Source organism: Heterocephalus glaber, unplaced genomic scaffold (assembly GCF_053883595.1).
Source record: "Heterocephalus glaber isolate CG9 unplaced genomic scaffold, H.glaber_assembly_v1.0 deba00000122, whole genome shotgun sequence".
Taxonomy (NCBI): domain Eukaryota; kingdom Metazoa; phylum Chordata; class Mammalia; order Rodentia; family Bathyergidae; genus Heterocephalus; species Heterocephalus glaber.
Window position 1 is genome coordinate 6,388,649 of NW_028258138.1, and position 21,826 is coordinate 6,410,474.

General features: G+C 45.8%; 1 protein-coding gene across 4 annotated transcripts in view; it reads right to left on the reverse strand.

Moving 5' to 3' along the window:
• Positions 1-21,826, reverse strand: part of Erg (ETS transcription factor ERG) — a 218,308-nt gene that overhangs the window by 72,353 nt on the left and 124,129 nt on the right. The window contains exon 1 of one of the 4 annotated variants that reach the window (XM_004842373.4): positions 20,743-20,894. The exons of 2 other annotated variants lie outside the window; for them this stretch is intronic. In XM_004842373.4, the coding sequence (XP_004842430.1) occupies positions 20,743-20,760 (18 nt within the window). In that variant the 5' untranslated portion in view covers positions 20,761-20,894. One more of the 4 variants, XM_021256245.2, reaches the window with a different exon arrangement.

Genomic DNA, 21,826 nt, shown 5'->3' on the forward strand with positions numbered 1-21,826 from the left:
ACATAAGATGTCAACTCCAGGTGAAGCTGGCCAAGGCGGGGCAAGAACCCTGTACCATCTTTGCAACACTTCTATAAATTTGAAATGATTTCCCAAAAAGAGTTTGGAAAGTGAAACAGAAATGATTTGGTGATCGTGAGCCACTGGGGAAGGTTTCTGTTAGCCCTGCTCTGCTCCTCGCCTGGTCCGCAAATAACCTCTCCCTGTTTCGTCCACACCGAGAGGGAGGTGGCAGGATCGGGGATCACAAGAGCGCTGGAAGGGAAGCAGGACAGAGTCCCTTAGAACAGGGGGGCCCTAAGTCTCAGCACGGAGTCCGAGGGCCAATGGGAACTGTGAGGCAACTTCCCATCTCTGGACAGTGATCCCCGCCTGTCCAAATGAAGAGCAGTTCTCTGCTATATTGAAGGAGTCAGAACTAAGATTCCTATCTCTGGCCACTTGTCCCCCGGTAATGTTGCTATGGAGATCACTCTGAGTCCAAGCACAAGCCCAGGCAAGTGTTCAATGTACAAAGTAAGCAGCCTGACCTAACCAGGTAGGGACATTAGGGATGGGCCATGGAGGACGAGTAGGAGTTTGCCAGCATACGTGACCCAGAGCCTGGAAGTCCCCCTCCCCCCAGTTCCAGGAGGTGGGCGGGACCTTGCCTCAGTGGACCTGCCTGATAGCGCACTAAGAAGTTGGGTCTTCATGAAGAGGTCTCAAAAGGAAGGCTGGGATCACAAGCGTGCACCTCCCTGCCCGGATTCAAGGTTCTTCTTGGTTGAAGAGAACATCGTTGTTTCAGACACCAGACAGTGAAAAATAATAATGATTCAAGCTGAATCTCACCTTGACATGGGGGAAAGGGACTCAAATCTGGGAGAGCCAAAAATTCCCGAAGCATTTATCCCATGCCCATAAGAAAAGATCCTTTTTAGCCCCAGAGAAAAATAACCAAGAAAAAGGAAAACAAATTTGAAACACAAGCGTTAGGGACACTATTATTTTGTGAAATGAAGCTGTATGTAAATGTATGGTTTAGATATTATTTTAAAGTTCACATAGGTTCTACCTACTAAAAATGGGTGAGTTTGTAGCTGGCCATGGTGGCATGTGCCTATAGTTCCAGCACTCTGGGAGGCAGAGGCAGGAGGACGGTTACCTGTGAGCCCAGTGTAGGTAATTTCACGAGACCTTGTCTCAAAATAAGACATACCAAGGAGTAGGGATGTAGTTCAGTGCCAAGGCCCTGGGTCCAATCCCTAGTACTGCCGAAAAATGGGGGCTGAGTTTAAACAGGAATATATGTATCCAAAAGAAGAAGTTGGGAAAAAACATGGGCCAACTCTACTTTTTCTGGACAGGGGCTAAAGAAGAGTGGTTAAAAGTTTACTCACCCTTTAAGTGAATCCACCCTTAAGGAGTGTTTACTTCCCAGAAAGGGCAATGAAATCAAAGGCAGGAGGAGGGGCGATTCCTGCCAGCCTGTGAGTCACCGGAACCGAGTCACCGAGGTCCTCGACTCGCCCGGAAGATGGCCCTGTCGGAGGACTTCCGGCCGGCCCTCTGGGCCCCTCCCTCTCCGAGGCACTGTGGGCTCCCACGTTGCCTAGAAGGGCTCTTATTTATTTATTTTTTCTCAGTACTCGGGATCAAACTCAGGACCTCACACTTGCCAGGCAGGCTCTGTGCCACTGAGCTACATCCCAACCCCAGAAGGACTTCCAGAGGGCAATGGCTCAGCTTTCAGTGGGGCGACTGGAATCCCACCAGCTGCCACGCTGCGGGTGACCAGAGGGGTCTGCAAGTTGAGCCAGCATCTTCTCTGCGCATGGTCTCTTCACCCACGCAGCAGGGCCTCCCTGTGTCTCCAAGGGCTCGTCAGTGCAGTGGCGCGGTGCTTTCCAGGCCAGCAGAGGGGCTGTACCCAAAACCCAAACTCCCACCGCCCGCCTCCTTCTCCTGCTCCTCCTCCGCATCTTGCCCAGAAGCCCATGTGCCTGCTGGGGTTAGGTTAGGACTGGTGCAGGACGTTTGCCTGGCGTGGGCCACAACCTGGGCTCCACCCCTAGCATCGCAAATTAAATACATCAAAAATAAATACAAATGAGCACAAATCTGATGAAGCCACAAACGGCTTGTGGGACCAGACAAAGTGTTTTCTCTGACATGGTCGCTGGAACATAATGAGATCCTGGCCTGTCCAGAAGGTGGTGATCATGTGTCCCTGTCTTTAGAATAAAGGAATGGGGTTCATGAAAGGCTTTAGTGTGGTAGTTTTTTGAATTTGACAAAAACAAAACCACTGTGCTTAGGAGTCAACAGAAAGGCCTCGGTGCAATGCTAATATGCCTCACTTTTCTCAGTGAAATGGGTGGGTGGAAGCGAGGGAAGCTTTCTAGGATCTTCGCAGTAAGAACCCTTTGGGTACACGACATGGTCCCAGCATGGTGGGCATCATGGAAGTGCCTCTGTGGGTCCATCCTCCACTGTAGCCCTTCTGGTTCTCCCCATGATGGCCTAGGATGGCCCAGGATGGATAGGGCTGTAAAACCACTCGAACTATAGGGCACTGGGGACCCTGGAGAGCCAGCCCAGCCCCTGAAACAAGATGGGCTGAAAAGACAAGAGAAAGCACCCTAAGTAATTTAAATCTTTCTCTACCCCTTTAACACCCGTCTCCTACCAAAGGCACCCCCCTTTCACTGGTTCCCCAATGCCAAGGTGCATTTCTCAATCTGTTTACTCCCAAAACAGAGGGGCCTGATGGCACCCGAATGCAGCTGGGTAGAGGGCCCTTCTCCGGGGGAATGCTGTCCTCACACCTCCATGAAGGGCTGTAGAGAGGCTCTCAGAGCCCCACCCCTGTCTCTGTTTCGGGCCCTGGGTTCGTACCCTTCGAAGCCCCCAGCCATCCTCCATGGACAGGACAAGCAAGGCTGTTCTGCCACATCCTCTGGGGTCCTACCTGGCACTTCCTGCACCCCTTATCTAAACTCCACCCCTGCAGCCACCCCTGGGATCCACCTTGCTGTCTCCTAACCTTCTGGCCTCTGACGTGTCCATCTTGGTTCTCCTGTGTTCTACTTTCTGACAGTCCCTGTGGCTGCGGGCACCTGTCCATCCTGCTACTGGCCAGGGGGTGGCACATGAATTGCTGGTGAATAAGTGAATGAGTTGATTTGCACACACCCAGTCCCAAAGGGAACAAACGGCATGTCCTAGTGCCGTGATCTGGGAAGAATCTCTTGAGATGAACTAAAGATAGGAAGCTACTTGTTCTCAAATAAAGAAATGCAATCTGCCCACAACTGTAAGGCAGCCATCTCATGACGACAGGTGTGACATCTCTGAAATTCATCAGAGACCTGGAATTGACTGAAGGAGCCTCCATACGATGCAGGTACCCTCAGGACAGAGCTCCCCTCCTGCCTGGCTCTGGTCCCCACTGTGGCACCTCAAGGTTGCTTCTACTGAGCACGTAATCATAACGGGAAGGAACTCTGATCACAGTACAATGGTTCAGAAATCTTCAGAAGCCATCAAAGCCCGAAGCATGGCTCTGTCTTCCAGGACAAGATCATACAAGCAAGAGGCGGCTGCAGCTGCCTTTGTGCCCATCCCCAAGCACACTGGTCCAAGTGCTCCAATTGTCTTGCTGTTTACAAGCCTCAGCCTTCCTAGCACAGCTGCAATGTGTTCTCCTAAAGATGTTCTTTGCGATAGGACCCGGACGACATTGTTTCTCTGCATACCAGCACTCAGATCCCAGAGCAATCCACCCTCCTTTTAACGGCCGACGACAGCTCCAATAGCTGGGCAAAAATCAGTTGAAGGAAAGGGAAGTCTTGTCGGAAATGAGATTAATCTTGTAACGAGTGTTCAGCCCTGATAACCCATCTGGGTACAGAACTGCTTAAACTGGAGAGCAATTAACCTTCACCCGCCAAGCTCTGTCCAACCGTTACAAACTTTAAAGAGACAGAATCCTTCCCCCTCCTGGCAGACTAAACAACCAGATTTGAATTCCATGCCAACGGCCCCTTTCTGCAGATGTGTACCAACGACCATGGGGATGCAAGGTGAGCACCGGCTCCAAGGGCAACTCAGGGAACTCAGCCTGGGCTCTTGTGGAGGTGACTGACATGAAAGATCTCCCAGGGCATTTCCAGAAAAGCCCCTAGGGTTAGGGCTCCAGCTACTTCTTCTCACACATGACCCGTGTCTGCATAGGAACATAGCTTTTGGGGGTTTCTTTTTCTTTTTCCACCAACAGGAACATTTGCAGAAGGCTCACTCACCTTCCAACCCTTTCTTCTGGCTACTCGGGGTAAAGCTTGTGGTCACAGAAGCGCTTTTTGTTAATCCCTGAGAAGCTATTGGCTTCACAAAGAACAAGCCTAGGGTTTTGCCTTTATTAGTACACTCCATAACCACCTGAGCTAACCCAAGATCCCAGGGGGAAGGACAGAGCACTCAGGGAATCCACTAGGACAGCTGCGGTTAAAAATAACCTTTCAGCACTAAAGAGAAACACCTGAGGTCTCTACCGTATCATTCAGTGGTAGCTTGCTTTAGTGTGAGTTGACACTGAGTCTCTGGGTTGGGTAATGTACATGGCACCGACAATCAGTAGGTAAGGGATGGGGCCCTCACATCTTACAGGTGCCTACTTAAGGATGTGGGGGATGTAGCATCACTAGCGTTTAAACAAGAAAATACTGAAGTACGCACATAAAGCCTTGTGGAGATTGAGTGTGCCTGCAGCCCAGACCCTTAACAAAAGGATGCAGGTCCTAAGCAAATCGGTTAGCCTCAGGGTTTTAATCCAATCATCACAATGGCTTAAGACAGCTTCTCAAAATAGCTCATCCTACCACTGGCCTTTATCTCTCCCTTGAACCCAGCGGTTAAGTCATGACACTCAAGGCCTCCGAGATGTGTTTACACACAACTGGGCTGCATGTCCACAGTTTATCTCACTCATGCTCATCTCCAGACTGGCCTCAATAACAGGATAGAGGGTGGCGTCAGAGAGGGTTCGTGCCACCTTGAGAAATATCCCTAGGGCAGGATAGCCTGGCCCACAGGGTCTTAGGCTGAGAATAAGAAATCCTGACCGTTCAGAGTAAGAGTTTTGAAAGTACAGCAAATAGGACTCACTCCTCTCGCCTCCCGGGGATTCACATCATCTCTATTTTTGCAGGCAAACTGGATGAAATCAAAGGATTCCATGGGTGGGATCAGGATTCCCAGCCACCCTGGGAGCCTCTTGATCCATCTGAGGCAAGGCAGAGATGGGAATGGGCATTCAAGCTGACCTGTTTTCCATCCCGCAGCGACCATCAGTGCGTTTGAACTAGTCGGGGGAGCACACAGACAATACAACAAGACCCCCTGACTTGCTTCTTAACTTCCATCCTGCATTTATTCCCCAAGATAATCTTTGCAGAGTCTTCATTGTCACACGCAAGATGAAGTTCAATTTTTCACATGGAATTTGATCCATTTTGCAGAATATGACATTTGGATAGTCAAGGGAAGTTTCTATTTCTGGACCCAAATCCTCTTATGTGCATAACCTCAGCAGATATCAAAGAGCCCAAAAAGGAAATGATAGTCCCCAATAGTGACATTAGTCCATTTTGTGGACTTAGACATCTGTGTAGATCCAACTCAAAGAGCTTCATGAAGAAAGCCACCGGAGCCATGTTTCATGGAGTTGTAACAGCTCACTCACCCAGCTGTGTAGGCTGGGCATATAGGTCAAGCGCTATTGGCTGCCTGAGTAGCGAATCCCCCACGTGCTCCTGACAACTTGGTGCGGCTGCCCAGGGCTTCTTGCACTTCTTGACATTTACCAAGTAAAATGATGAGATAAGGGAAACCACAACATCATACTCGGTATCTTGTGAAACTGAAACAGTTGCAAAGTAAACACTTTGCCCTACAGTGATTTTATTTTGATTATCATATGGGATTTAACAATGTCATGGTTGACAGGCATGTATCAAGTTTTCCATTGTTTTCAATAAAGCTAATTGCATTGACATCGTGCAAAGTGCTGTTCACACCTAAGTGGTCTATATGCAAACATGAACATAAGACCCCTGGCAGGAGTACCATGCCTGTGAGGGGCTGTCAGTGCATGGGACCCTGCTCTTCCAACTGGCAAGCTACGTTCAGAAGAGAAGCCCCCACCTTGGAGGACTTCCTTGTCTCTCTGCCACCTGTAATAGGTTCAACAGTGTCACCCAAATCTAGAACCTCAGAGTCCGCCCATGTTTAGAAGTAGGGCTCTTGCTAATATAGCTAAAGGAATGGCTAACACGAGTTCATCCTGGATCAGAGTAGGTTCTGCATTCAGCAACAGTATCCCCGTAAGAGACCCATGATGCACACAGGGACATGAAGAAGCCACCATGTGATGACAGGGGCAGAGACTGGAATGCTGTGTCTATAAGCCAAGGACCACAAGGATCATGGGGCAACACCAGGAGCCTGGAGAGAGGCTAGGAATCGAGCCTCCACCCGCACCCTGAGGTGCAAGAGGAATCATCCCTGTTGACACTGTGTTTTGGATACCTGGCCTCCTTAGCTGTTTTTTTTTTTACAACACACCTAGCTGTGGTGACTGTTACAGCCACCCTGGAAAACTAATTTACTATCTGTGGTGGAGACTCTTTTTAACATTTTTTCCACTCTGGGGCCATTAAATGACCTAATATTTGTCAACTCACAGAGTTAGTACAACTTGCAAAAGTGCGGGGCTTTATACCTAGAATTAAGTTACTCTCGGGTCACAGCACTTAGCCTGGATTTTTCAAAAGAACGCTGATTTTGCCCACTTTGTCATGTAAATTCTATGTCTGAATGTGCCTTGATTTTTCTGGTTAGGAAACTATAACCCTAGGACCTGGGGAGAAGTATGCGGTTCACATTCTGATGGATTCACCATCATGGGGAAATGTGCTGACAAATTATCTTTAGATCTCCCAAAGTTATATTTGTGTGAAAACAAAGTTAGAAGTTAAAAACAAACAACCAAAGGAAATTAAAATCTAATTTCCTTCATATGTTTTCCAACCAACAATTGAGGGCAAATTAGTCAATTATGATTGCTTCATGCATCCTTGCTCCTCCAAAAAAAACTCTAGTCCTCTTAGTAGTTCCTTTTAATTATCCTAAGACAATTAATTAAGAACGTAACTGATCCAACACATAATCAGGCTGAATGAACTTCTGGGTGAACAGTCAAGTGCCCTCCAACATTTCAGATTTTAAAGGCCATTTCCTTTGCTTTAACTCCTTAAAAACTGGACTATAGCTTCTGCTAGGAAAGGGAGAATGCCAGTTTTCTTCTAAGCACACTCACTGCCAAGTATGTGGTTTACTCAGGGGAAGATTTCCATTTATTCATGAATTCACTCATTCAGCAAATGTTGCTGGGTAGCACTTTGGTACTGGCCATTGTGGAGATAATGGTGAGATGAATACTTAAAAGATTAGATCGAAAAAACAATTCCTAATTGTGGAATATTTTAAGTGGTACAAAAGATTACATTTTCATTCTTTTATATATAAGATTTTAAACAGTACGGCTCAGTAAGTTAAATGATTGCAAATTTTAAAATTTCAGTAGGAAATCTAATTTTATGAACTACCCTAGATAAGTTGGTTATTAATTGAAATGAACCTTTATTATAAAGCAGATCTTCTTGCAAAGAAATGCAAAACTTTAGCTCTTAATGAATCATATCCATTGCAGATGTCACTTATAATAAGTAAAGTACAGTAATCTGCCAGATTCCAATGAATATGGAAATCATTGGTGTGAACCAGTACATGGAGACCAGATTATGTGTTTAAGCAATTAGTTTCATTGAAATTGTACAGGAGTGACTACAGCAAAATAAAGAGTCCTCATCGCAGCTCATTAGACACAAGTTTTCATGAGTTCTTGGCCAGAAAGACTTAGTATAATGGATTGTAACAGCCAAACATTTAAATGACCCAATGCAAACCCTGGGTGTACAACGTCAGGGTCTGACACTCAATAAAAGTGAGTGTACCCCTCGGTTTGTCATGGAACAAAATGCATGTCTGTTGCCTGGGAGCTGTGTTTCTGATTTTAATTTCCAAGAGGAAACATTTCCAGGCACTGCCCAAAAGGGACAGCAAGCCTGCATCAGGCATACTTCCTCCAAATGGTCAAAACCCAGAGAGATTTCATGCAGCCTCAAAACTACTCCCACCTTCCCAAGCACGAGAGAAGGACCTGACCAGACATTTTTTTCCAAATTGGGCACAAAACTGGCCACGTTACACCTACTAGGATGGCTGTTATCACAGACCAGAGATAACAAGTGTTGGCAAAGGTGTGGAGAAGAGGGAACACTTTTGCACTGTTGGAGGGAATTTAAAGAGGTGTAGACACTAGAAAACAGTATGGAGGTTCTTAAAGAAATTAAAATAGAACTAAGTATGACCCAGCGGTCCCTCCTTTGGGTGGATACCAAAGGAAGTGAAATCACCATGTCACTGGGATATCTGCATTCCCACATTCACTGTGGCTCTATTCACCTTGGCCAAGATCGGAAACAGCCTAAGTGTGTGTCAGTGGACACACGGATAAAGAAACCATGATTATGGAATAATTATTCAGCTTTAAAAAGAAAGGATATTCTGCCATTTGCCAAAACATGGATGAATCTTGAAGACATTGTGCTAAGTGAAACAGACCAGGGAAGGGAAAATACTGCATGATTTCACTTATATGTGGAATCTAAAAACCAAACAATGAGTTGGAAATAAAGTCTGAAAACACAGCAGTGGTTACTGGTAGGTCAGGGAACGGGAAATGGAAAGATGCAGGGAAAGGACACAGTAGGAGATACAAAGGGTGAAGGAGTCTAGAGGTCTAAATGCAACATGGAAGAGTATATTTAGCAGCATTATACCATGCTCAGGAATCTTGCTCAAAGAGTAGATTTTAGGTGCTCTTCACGCATGCGCCCGTGTGCACACGCAAACACACACACAGATACACATGCTATGTGAGATGATGGATTCGTTTATCTGCTTGAGTGTAATGAATGTTTCACTATCTGCATGAATATCCAAACATCATGTCATACACCTTAAATATACACAATGCAATTTTTTAAATAATTGACAAAACTCATAGTTTAATTCACTTTTTGTGAAAAGTATGGATTTCTTAAAAGCAAGAAGAACGTGACAATTGTATATCCATCTGGAAAAAAAACAAAAATGGACTCTGTTTTCTATGATGTAAAAAACCGAATTATCTAATGATGTGCCCTAAGGTAGCACTCATGGATGAAATGTACTCACTGGTGTGTTTCCCATCCCGGCACAATGTTTACTCATTCATGGAACACACACCTGACCCGGCACAATCAGCACAAATAAAGATTATAGCTCAGAGCTCAGGTCAGAGAGCACCAACTTCACCCTCATACCCCGTGTTTTGAGAGTTCCTGATCTTGCCTGAGGTCTCATAGATTCTTAATCATGGAAATCATCCAGCAACCTAATAATTCAGTAGCTTCCTCATATGCTCTAGAGAATGGGCCAGCTTTAGCAGTTGGCATGAAATTCCACTTGATTTCTTCACCTCTAGGACCACACCAGAAACTAGCTTCCCTCCTCACTCCACAAAAATATTCATTCACCCAATGCCATCAGCCAGGGATGGGATCTTTCTGTCCTCCATCTTGGTTTTTCATTAAATCATCGAAACTAATGGTTTTCTAGGCTCACAAAAACAGCTGAGTTCAGCTGCTAGAGGTTCAGTCAATGTTCAGGGCACCGGAATGATCTCACAACTGTGCTTCCATTCTGTTTTCTCTGCTGTCCTCAAAGGAGCAACAGGAGAAGGTGGTGGATGGTGTACCAAGATACACTTTCACTTCTGCAGAAGAACCTATCAGTACTCAAAGTGTATTAGAGATGCCTTTCCAGAGATAGGCATGGGAAACAAACACAAAGGTGACTGGTTACTTTGGAAAACGCGGATCAGGCGTGACAGTAAGTCAAATAAGAAGATGGGATAAGTAAGCAAGAGGAACCCAGTGCGGCTACATTTTTGCATACTGAAGCACATCCTGGCTCAAAGCACACAGATGTGTCGAGCTGTTTAACCCTGAGTAGCAGGAATATTCTCATTACCGAACCTATTCAGAGCCTAGGCATCTGAGGGGCTGAGGTTGAAGTCACCTGCCAAGGCCGGTGGAATAAGGGTCCCCTCTGCAGAAAGGAACTGCATGCTTAGAAGGGACACAGGGACTTAACTTCTAAGGGAAACCACCAAAATCTAAGTCCTTCTCTGTTTTTCAGTATCCTGGATCAAAAGAAGTGGAGAGGAAAAGACTATTGAAAATGAAGTTAATTTCTCAAATTGTATTATTCTTTTTGAAGATTGTATTTGTGTACCTGAAGAAAAGACAAAAAAAATAGAAAAAAAAGGATCAAATATTAACAGACCCTTGACAGTGCAAGTCACTTATTTAAATTTCTTTTCTGAATTTTTATTTGCTAAACTCTTCGAATAATTGTTTTGGAAATGGGAAAAAAGAAGAAAGTGTTTATTACTGTTGTTGTTTCAACAATATAGTATTCAATGGGTCTATAGGACTGGTGTTCCCTCCATGCCAAAGAAAACAAAACAACCTGAAAACAATCCTCAGCGGGCAGGTGGGGGGTTCTCCGGGCCACTGCCCACAGAAGGGCCCTTCCATCCTGCAGCAGAGTCACATCTGCCCGCCGTCTTCCGGGATCACATCCCACAGCCAAGATGGCCTCAGGGGAAGGGACGGGACCCTAAGGACCACAGAAGTCATCTGGCTGAGGACAGAAGTGGCAGAAGGCAGCATCTCAAAGGAAGCAGCTGCCTGGGGGAGTTTCCTACCAGGTAGCAAAGCTACAGAATAAACGAGCTGGGACACAGATGCAAGGGAAGAAAGCAGCCTTCATCAAACAGGGGATGCTGGGGTTTTACCAAGCATCTTCTACCAAGCTATGGAAACAGATGAGTCTGTAAAGGGAGATGGCTCTTTTCAGGCTGTTTCATTTCAGTTCACTCCAAACACCATATATATCTATATAGCCTGTGTGGATTAAATGATGAGAATGTATTAACACGTTAGCATCTTCAGGGGATGCTGCATTGTCTACCCATGGCTGGCAGCCTCTCGGGCCAACCTGAGCTTCTGCTCCCAGGGGCAGCCGCTGTCACTCGTGACACCAGGCACAGGCTCCCTGAGACCCTGTGTTCTCTGGCTCGTAGCTGATTTCTGATTACCCTGGAGGGGCCGCACCATGACCACAACGTAGGCCTGCAGTAAGCGCCACTGGGCTCTGACAGTTTCAGATCTCTCTGCAGGAGACTGGGTCGGGACGGAGCTTTCTATGTTCAGAAAGCTCCAACGTCATTCTTTGGGACTTTGCCAGTTCTTGAGCTGAGGGCTCTCAGGTGCTATTTATTTGAGTTAGTTTATTGTTCACCATTATTGTTTGTTGACTTGATATATTTTTCCCACTACAAAAGGGCCAGTCCTAAGGACATATCCTGCAGGTGATTAATTGATGACTCTCCATTGTTCAGTGTTTGTGCTTCGGGGTTTTATCTGCCTCTGTTCAAAGGGCCTAAACAATGTACTCCTTGAACTTAATGACTGCTGTAAACTCAGGGCAGAGAACTAACTGGAAGCTGAAATTTTTGAACACCAATCTGTTGATCTCTGATTGACTAAAGAAAGCAAAATCTAAAATGACGTTAAACCCTAGAAAATGACTTCAACTGAATCTCAAAGACAAATACTAGAGCCATGCAGCATTTTCCGTGATTCCAAAGGGATGAGGAAAATACAGGGTACAGAATTACTCATGGATGTGTCTGGTCCTGTCTGTACCCGACACAGCACCAGGGATCAGAACAAGGGACTAAAATCACAACTTTAGAACTTCACATCTTCACCTGTTTCAAGACAGAATTCCCCCAAGCAAAGCTGGGACAGGCTGATCCCCACAGGAGCAGAGACGATGATTAATGAACGAAGCACATTCGCAGAGAGGAAGTTTCCACAGTGAGCCCTTCCTGCATCGCGCGCCTCTGGTTGAGCTGCCTATCAGCGTAGGAAGTGAATGCAGGAAGTATCTGTCTACAAACCCTTTATCCTCAAGGTAATTGCTGTAGCAGCATTTTACTGTTTACCAAAGCAGTAAATATGTGATCTAAAAAAAGATGTTCTCCATCCCCAGAGAGCAAGGCTTTTAAAAAAATATATGTGCACTTAGTGCATATTCTTCTCAAAACTGGTGGCCCTAAGCTTGTGCTTCCAGATAGCGAGGGAGTGGAGGGGCAGCTTTTTGGGGCAGGACAGCACTCATCCATTTGGGGATGCATGAGAAATGAGATTTTCTCTTCTGATACATTACCCAAGCAAAGGAAATGTTATTGTTTTTACCCTCTAAGCTTAACACAGGCTTAACAGTTCAGATTCCTTGGCTGCAAAAGAGGTAAAGTCAACAAAAATTATCCGTTAACGCTAATTGGTGGACTAAAACATTTCAGAAAATCAGATAATTCAGAAAGTCACTTATATTCAACCTTCACAGTAGTCTTGATTTTTATGCAAATATCACAGTGCTTATAGTTCTAGGAGTTCTCCAAGATGAAGTGAAATCGTAGAATTCAGAAGTAGAAGTGAGGATGGCTTCTATCTGGGGAACCTTATTTTAGTTTCTTTATTCTCGATTGAAAGTGTGCACCCCTGCCCTGTCCCCGGTTTCTCTGGATGGAAGGAATGACAGAAGCAGGGCCCACAGGACTCTCAGGCACCCGGAGCAGGAAGGATCCCCTTCCCTGTCCTTATTCTTTCTATGTTTCCCAAACCACCCGTTGAGTAGCCAAGACTGCATACTGGGAGAAAGAGGAGGAGAGCCAGCAGCAGAGAGAAGCAGAGGACCTGAGGGGTGGGTGCTCCCTCGAATGGCACCAAGTTGGGACCTAGCCACAGCCGGTGCTGGCAAGAATGGGAACGCTCTGTTTCTATCAAAGCTTTCAACACAGAGAAAAGAACACGGCAGAGGGAAAGGGATGAAGTGGCTTCTTGGGAAAAAACCTGAATTTGCAATCTGTTGCAGAAATTGAAAAGGGGAGACAAAGTGTTTATGGATTTCCTGATTTTAGTCAGAGGGAAAATTTGACTCAGATGAATAGTAATTAGCTCACACGGATTAAGGGACTCCATGAGTGAAGCACCGTCTGACCTCCTCCTCTTTGGTCCAGCTCAGTGAGGCCGACAAGTAGGATCCGCAGTGTCCCTGTTACAGTGGGAAAAGCCCGTTTCGGGCGGCTCTGGCTGGTCAAGGGGGAAGTGGCCAGGAAGGAGAAGAGCCAGGTTTGACCCCCAGGAGCACCAGTCCCCACTCCCAAGGTCCAGCCCATGTGCAGGTCGCTGGACATCAGAGAGGAGCAGGCCGTGCAGACCAGCCGCACTGCCTGTAAAGGGAAGAGGATGGAGAGACGCGTGCCGGGCCCAGGTCCTGCAGCATCAGACTGAAGCGCAGGGCCACCTTCTCCCGGGCTGGCCGCTTTTCCACACCCTCAGCTGCCACCCGTGCCTCCCGACTCCTACAGGGAAGATAAGACCAACCCTTTCCCACCGAGGCTATTTTAAAGATGCCACGAAGAAATAGGGTACCAGGCGCCTCTCTGGACAAAAGTTAAGCTCAGACCGTGCTCTCTGTACTCAGCCTGCATGGCTTGGATGCTCCTTGGGACACCAGGTGACTCGAATGTACGTACGATCCGAAGAGGGACTTTGCAATATCAAACCACACACTTTTTCCCCCCCTAACTTGGGGCAGTATCTTGAGAAATCTACCTCAAATTGAGACACGCATTAATCATGTTGACAAATTCTGAAATGTTGTTTCAACAGTTTCTGCTTCCTCAAAGGTGAGCCTCCCATGCATGAAGCCAGTTTAAAGAAACAAATGAGTCTCAAGGGGACCTAGGGGCATGGAGACGAAGGACTGGCTGCCCGTGGACGATCCTGGAGGAAATATGAATGTGGGAGGGGTCCTCTCTTCAACTGTTGCTTCTCTGGCAATATTTGTGAAACAGAAAAAAAAAGATTTAAGAGAGAAGGTGTTTAATTCAAGAGTGCAGGCCTCTGCATAATGCTCTTTATCATCTTTTCCAGAATTTGGCGTGCATTGTTTTCAACAAAAGTGTTTGAAGGAACAGTCCTGATGTTAATGTTATGATTGGATTCTGCAGTAGCACTTTAAAAAGTAAATAATTTTGTTTGGCCTTCGCGTTTCTTTTCTAAAAGTCTCAGCACTTATCTGTGCAACACAGCAGCTCACCGTCCGTCCCAGAGCTGGGCTCCATGACGAACACCCTGCTGAGAGATAGGAGGAGGTCTCACGGAAAACTGTGACCTGTCCTCGCTACTGACGCCCAAGACGAGGCCAAGGAGCCGGACGCTTGGGATGAGGACAGAGAAGCTGGCAGCTGATCTGGAATCAGGAGCCACTGTCTCTTAGGTATTGCCAAAATATGGAGAGAATTCTTGTCACCAGAGCAAATGCAAAATTGGGTGCTGAAATTTTTGTTCTTGGACTTTACTAGCACCTAGAGTGAAATGACCATTGCCTGTGGAATTTTTCACACAAAATTAGACAACATAAAGCTGCCGGTTATAACAATTTTCACTCTCCAATCACATAATGTGTTCCCCTATCACTTAATATAGCATGGTTTTTTTCCCTCTGCAGAGAAATTTAGTATTAGGAAAATACTAAATCAGGAAATAAAGAGATCATATGATGTAAAGAGAGGGAAAACATCCAGGTTCGTGTGACTTGAGCCATTGCTTGGTCTTCCTGATCCTCTGTCCTCAGGTTGGGGAATCAAGAGGACCCGAGCCCCTGTGGGTATCTAAGAGGCACCGAGAGAGCACAGCATAAGCCTGGCACACAGCTACGAGGATGACATTAATCTGGATTAGGGATCCAAGATACTAGAACCGCAGTTTAAAGTATTTTTCTACAAGTTGTACACACTTTTAAATGTTAAGGCTATCTGCTTAGTTTTATTTTACTGAGGAAAAGATCTGTAAAGAAATAAACCTTCTATTTGAAATTTACAATGATTATATTACTCTGATCTCAACTTCTTCTTTATGACATCAAAGAATATTACTGAATATTTATTTCTTTGAAGAACTATGTGTCGAACCCCTACAGTTGGTCAGTCACTGTTGAGAATGAAGAAGTAGAAAAGATATCCCTAAAAGCAGATTCTGGGACTTCAGTGGGTATCCATAAAATAGTCATACTTGCAACTAAACACAGGCAAAGCTGGGAAGAGGTGAGGGTGAGAAAGAAAATGAAGACAGATTGGATAGGAAGAGGACATTTCAATAGGGGAAATATATGGGAAATAACTTAGCTCAAAGCCCAGAGCTCACAGTGAACCAACAGTTGAAATAGCTTCATGGGGGGAAAAAGTAACAAAATACTAAAATTAACTAAACACAAATAAAAAACTGAGTTCCCACTCTTTCTTGTAAGGCTGGCAAAGAGTCAAGAGTGAAATATTCGGAGTCATTGTGGGTACAATGGAACTTGCCTCAAATACAGCCAGAAGTGGGAATTGGAACAATCTTTCTAGATGGTAAACTGGCAAATATTTTTGAACTTGGCAAATATTTAAATTTGGCAAAGACTTTCAAAACAGGTATCCTTATTGGCCCAAGAGTTCCTTTTCCAACCACCAACAGTAACAGAACAAAATTTTAAAATCAGAGAAAAATTGAAAGCAGGATTATTTCTTACAACAGGAATGGTTATAAAAGTTACAGTATTTATTTTAGATGGAATACAATACAAATTCTGTTTATCAGAAGCAGTTAGTGATATGCGGAAATATCTGCAAAGTTAACTGAGAAAAGCAGGTACGTGGGAGAAGAAATGGACACACAACCAGAGAGAACCAAATGTTCAGTCATTTTCTGTGACCCATTGGATCTGGAGCAATTTATACTAACTTTGCCATATTTTTTCCTTTTCTCTGCGAGGAGAATGTTTTACGTCTGTAATTTGTACAAAGCAACAAGATGCATGTTTCAAAGTTAATGAGAAAACAGGACAGCAGGGGCTTTCCGATGTCCCTTTTCCGGTCCCTTGCACTCTCTGCAAACACCCTGGCCCCGGGGACAGGACACTGGCCGACCAGGGACAGTGAGACCTGCCACCTCTGTGTACCCTGCTTGCCCTCGAGTGCCACCTGGCCCTTGGCACCCGTGCATGCGGGGCCCACCAGGCCCGGCCAGACCTGCCCATGCATCGTGTGTCCTGAAGGAGCAGGAGGCTGAACGATGACTTGGGGTCCGACCCTGCAGGTTTGGCCATCTGTACGGCGCATGGGGATGGGCACTGGCTGTCAAGGCGCTGTATTCTCAGGGTCACAGCAGCATCTGCCTGGGTGACCACTAAGCAGAGGCTTCATAGACATCCCCTCACACCAGCGGGAGATGGGATGGCCATTCAGGTCCCACCGTGAAGGGGAGGAAGTGAGGCCTCTGCTCAGGGTCACGAGATGAGTAAGCACCCGAACCAGATGGCTCTGCAGCCACAAAAGTCTCTCGGGGCGGGGACAGACGGCAGCCCTGCAGCAGTGGACGTCCCCAGCTCTCAAGGAAAGGTCCTGCAGGGCAGACTGTGCGAGCCCACACTGCCACGGCAGACACTGTGCCCGCAGACAGAGAGCCAGTCACTGGGCCGGCGCCCCCACAGCCTCCTGCCCTGAGCTCCTCCTATCCCAGGTTGAATCCCTGTACCTGCCATGTTCCATTCCCCTGAGGCCCATCCCGGCTGAGTCTCCACCCCCAGCCACAGAGGGAAACCTGCGCAGAGCTGCGAATGCAGAAGGGAGACCTCCCCAGGCAGCAGCGAGCGCTGGGCTTTCCTTCACTTTATTCTTATGCAAGCTGTTCTGAGATGCAGACAAGTGTGTACCTATGCGTCTGTGTTTCTTTCTTTTTTAAAAAAATAGAGGTCAGTTTAGCAAAACAAAAATTTAATGAAAGAATCACTTTAAAGCGCACGAGATCATGAAGAAGTGTTCTCCCCTTTCGGAATATTCTGAGAGCCTAATAGTCCTACAGGCACTTCACAGGACAAGGTCCACAGATTCGGCCGTGCCCAATTCTGTGTCTCAGGGCACTGAATCAGCTCTGCCCACCATGAGCGCGCACACACGCGCACACACACACACACAGCCAGGCAGAGGCATCTCCACCCGTAGACGCAGCCTGGGCTGAGCACCCCGGGAATGCAGGCAGCATGACCCTTGCACACAACGACCTCAGTGCACTTGCGGGCCAGGACAGAAGGGGACCAGAGCTCTGTGGGACTGGCCAGCCACAGAGCAGGGTGGCAGCACTTTGCACCTGGCATTTCTTCCACCATCCCCAACTCTTCTCAAAGTAACAAAACCATTCACTGCCACCTTAACCCAGGGGGTGGGTGAAAATCACAATGATAGTTATGAAACTCAATAATCACAGACATCAAGATCAGCTTTCTTCCTTTTACCCTGTTGTAATGCACTCCCTGCATGCAGGATGGCAACAATTTCCTGAGCACCTATTATGCGCATGTGTGATGTACAGAAAATCAGTATGTTTTCAGATTAATCAGACTGGCTTCCCATCATTTGGTGTTTCAATTATCATCCAACTCTCCAACCTCTGTTAATTCAAAACAACAACAGAAAGTAACTTCTTTGGGCAAGCCGCCGAAGCACAGATCATGGGCCCTCCAGTCTTGACAAAGTGTCCCTAGTAACTTGCCACATCCTGTCCAGTTCTTAAGTTGGGGCCCAAGCGAGCTGCTATCTGCTGCTTGCTCTCTCTGTGTCCTTCCACGTAAGGCTCCAAGACAAGATGACAAGAGAAGTCTCCCTCACATTCCAGTTTCAAGATTCAGCTCTAGAGTCAGGCCCTGCAACCTTTCGGGGCTCAAGGGTAGAGTGGTATTTCCATTGTAACTGTGTTATTTCCTTTGATGCCTTTAAAAGCATTATCTGAGAAGTGATCATAGACTTCATCAGACTTCCCAAACGGTAAATGGAGTTATAAACAAGATCAGAAAAGTCTTTGGCGGTTGGATCCAAACTCCTAACTGACATTCATCGAGTCATAAGAAAACCACCCCACTTCTTGGAGTCTGAGAGCCAGCCCCACGCTTTTTCATAGAGAAGGTGCCCGGGTAGAGTTGAGCGCCTCTCTTGGTTGTCAGACCAAGAAACCCGGGAAGCATCAGAACCTGTCCAGTAACTGCTACATACAGGGTCCTCGGCTTGCTGGCTGAGAATTCTTAATCAGAACTCAATCTGATCTTAAAATCCAAGCACACTCAGGGATAAATGCAAGCTCCCAAGATTTCTTTACTTCTTGCAATTCAAACATTTTGTTCCCAATTTCAAATAACCAAGGGAGGATTATGGGAGAATCACAAAAGCAGGACAAGAATAATTAGCTTTTCAAAGTGCCCCCACAGGGTCTTCTGAACATAAATGCAAGAAAAAAAATAACCCCGCGCAGATGGGGAACACCAAATCAACAAATTCAGAGGATCTGATACCTGATGGATGGAGTGACTGATTTCCTGGAACAACCAGAGAAACAGAGTGCATTTGGGGCTGAAAATTGCCTGTATGGGGGCTGCTCCGCACTGCCACCAGGCAGCTGTAATTTTCCCTATGCTAACTGAGCTGTGCACTCACATAATTAAAACTGTAGTCAACAGACTCAAGGCTCCTTCCTTCCCCTCTGTATAAACATGGCTCAAAGTCATCTCATTGCTTGGCCCAGGAAATCTCATCGAAGCATATCTTCAAGGAAGTCACCTTATAAGACAGGTGATTGTAGCAGAGGGCATTTACAGAATTCCCTTGAAGTCATTTTAAAAGTTCCCTTGGGAGATATACAATATACATGTAAAAAAATGTTAAATCAAGCATTGTCTCCTAATCATGTGTAAACTTTTTCCCAAAAGTTTATTCTGAGAATCACAACACATTCAAACTTCAAAAAACAACTTTAGAGCATGATAAATGTATAATTTAAATTTAACAGTATAACACATTTGTGTGTTTTACAAAATGTACCCCACCTTCTACAGGATGCTCTGTTATTTCCATGCCCTTTGATGCACTGATTTTGGTGGGGGTGGGAGGAAACATATAAGCTTCTACTCAAGATTTCCAAAGAATATTTAATTATTATAAAATATGGATAAAATTAAGAGTAAAAATAAGAACAGAAAGTATAGCATTTGTGGTTACAGGGACAAGTGATTTCTATTCATTTGGCAGAAAGCGGAGTACATCAAACCTCCAATTTAAAAATTCCTGTCTAGGATGACTGTTTTTCAGGCGACCCCAATCCATGAAGTCAAAGAGAGACAAACTATAAATCTTCGGCACATGTATATTTAAATATACTATCGAACACATCTTGAGACCTAAACACTGAACAGAACTTCAGTTTACCTGGTGGGTGTTAGCAAATTTCTAACACAAACATTTTAAATCATGAACACCAAGCCAAGGAGGACTTTTGAAAATCCTCCAATTTGGCCCAATTCTGAGAAAACTCCCATTTCCAAAGGCTTTCGAACTGACTGAGATGCTTGACAGAAACAATCACTTTTCACCTTTATATAGCAAAACTAAAGACCGGCAACTCATAAAACATTGTTTTTCTCCCCTCCCATTCTCTGCCAGTGCTGCTGATTTTTCTCATTCCTACAGTGGCACTGAGGCCTGGGGGCCTGGAAAATATTTTAGTAGACTCACTGCCTCATAGACTAGGCCAGAAACTCCCACTAGCCATGAAACCTGTTTCCTTTCCAGGAATCAGCCTGCATTTAGCTTTCTACCTAGACAGGTTTACTTCCGTGTCAGGCTCTACATACCATCCACTAGAAACACTTTCAAACATCCCGGCAAATAACCCAAGCCCAGAGCACAAACACGCTATTGCCCTCCAATCTCACCAAACCAACATCACTGGGAAGAAATCTTTCTGACAGTGCAGAGGAGTAGGTATTTTATTAACGGCAAACACATAACCCAGCGAGCTGAATCACCGCCACCTGAGTTAAGAGGACCCTCAGTTCTCAGCACAGAGGTCCCAAAAACCAAGCCAACGTTCGCACTGTCCCATTACCGACGGCCACTTGCTCAGTGTCTCTTCCTTTCCGCCGGGACCGGCTGGCATGCCTGGAGCCAAGGGGTCCCTGAAGAGAATCCAAAAGCACAACGCGGACAAGCCCGTCTTTTTCTTTAATCCTGCCCTCCAACCTCTGCGATTCCATTGCTTTGAATCAGACCCGCATCCAGACACCGTCAGGGACAGGTAAAGAATCAGAAAATTCAAGAAGTGCTCCAAAAAGCCTTTGCAAAAGTAATCCACAGCACTCAGCAGTGAATTTAGAAACCCCAATTTTTTTCTGAGTTTGAAGTTTTTAAGCCTTGCGGATGGTTGGAGTAGGAAAAAGGAAATTTACTAGGCAGTGCAAAGGAAATCTTGTTGTCCTCTATTGTGGTAGGGGGGGTGTTGCCCAACCCTAACTTATCTGCTTGATAAAGGAAACCAAAGAAAGTGTAAGAAGAACAAGCCTTTGTCAAATGAAAAAGAACCCTTTCCTTACCTTAATAGTGCTGGCCATAATGCGATCAAGTTTATTGATCCTTAATAAATGTTAATAATAATTATTGCTTCTCTCTGACCAGAAAGTAGTTTTGATGAGGTTGTATAGAGCGGATGAGATTGTGCTAAGTCTGGGAAATGAAGTCAGCCAATAGCAGGAAGAGGTTTCTATTGGTCCTGGCCGCCCAGCCTGAAGAAACAGGATATTTGGGAGTGGAGAGATAAGAGACCCTGAAAACAATGTTGTTTTTCTTGATGATATGCAGCCAGGAGATTTTTTTTTAATTAAAAAAAAAAAAGCATCAATCGCTCAGGACTGGGACTGCCACAGCAGGTGTGACCAGTGTGACACGCAGCACCGGAGCGGGGCAGGATACAGATGTGGCCTGACTGCATGGCTTCACATGGAGAGGGACGCGGAAGGCACCGACAGCTCAGGGGCCCGGGCTTCTCAGCCTGCTGCTCCCCGGAAGTGCCACCAGGCTGGGACAGAGGACCCGCACGACTTTCTCCTTAAAGGGAAACTGCAGGTGGGACTTCATCTCTGTCCCTAGATGGTCATGCTTCATAATGGCCGTTTGCTGGCAGATTTTCACCCACCTTGACTTATTCAACATCTCAACCAAATGTTCTAGAACCGTTTCATTTCCTCCTTCCAAACCCTTGTCGTTTGCTCCACAAAGAGTGAGTTGAAAATGCAGACTCTAGAATCAAAGGAACCAAGAAATATAAGAAAAAAAAAAACCTGTCGATGTTTTGTTTTGTTTTCAAATACGTAATTAAAATTCAAATAATTCAAATTGCCACGAAAGGTTTAGAACGTCAGGGAGCGGGTCCCACTCCCACAGATGTCAACCCCGATAGTGTTCTTGGCGACCCACAGCAGCCACCTGAAGATCTCATTAAGGATTTCGAACCCAGGCCGCAAGTTCAGGGCCGTGGGGCTGTTTTGCACTGGAAGGAAGTCCAGCTATTGCAGGCCTGGACATTCCTTAGAGGATTTCAGGCCTTTAATTACTCATTTTCAGGAAATTACTTGTTCCGTGGAAGAAATAACAGTTTGCTGTGAATCTCGCTACACCAGA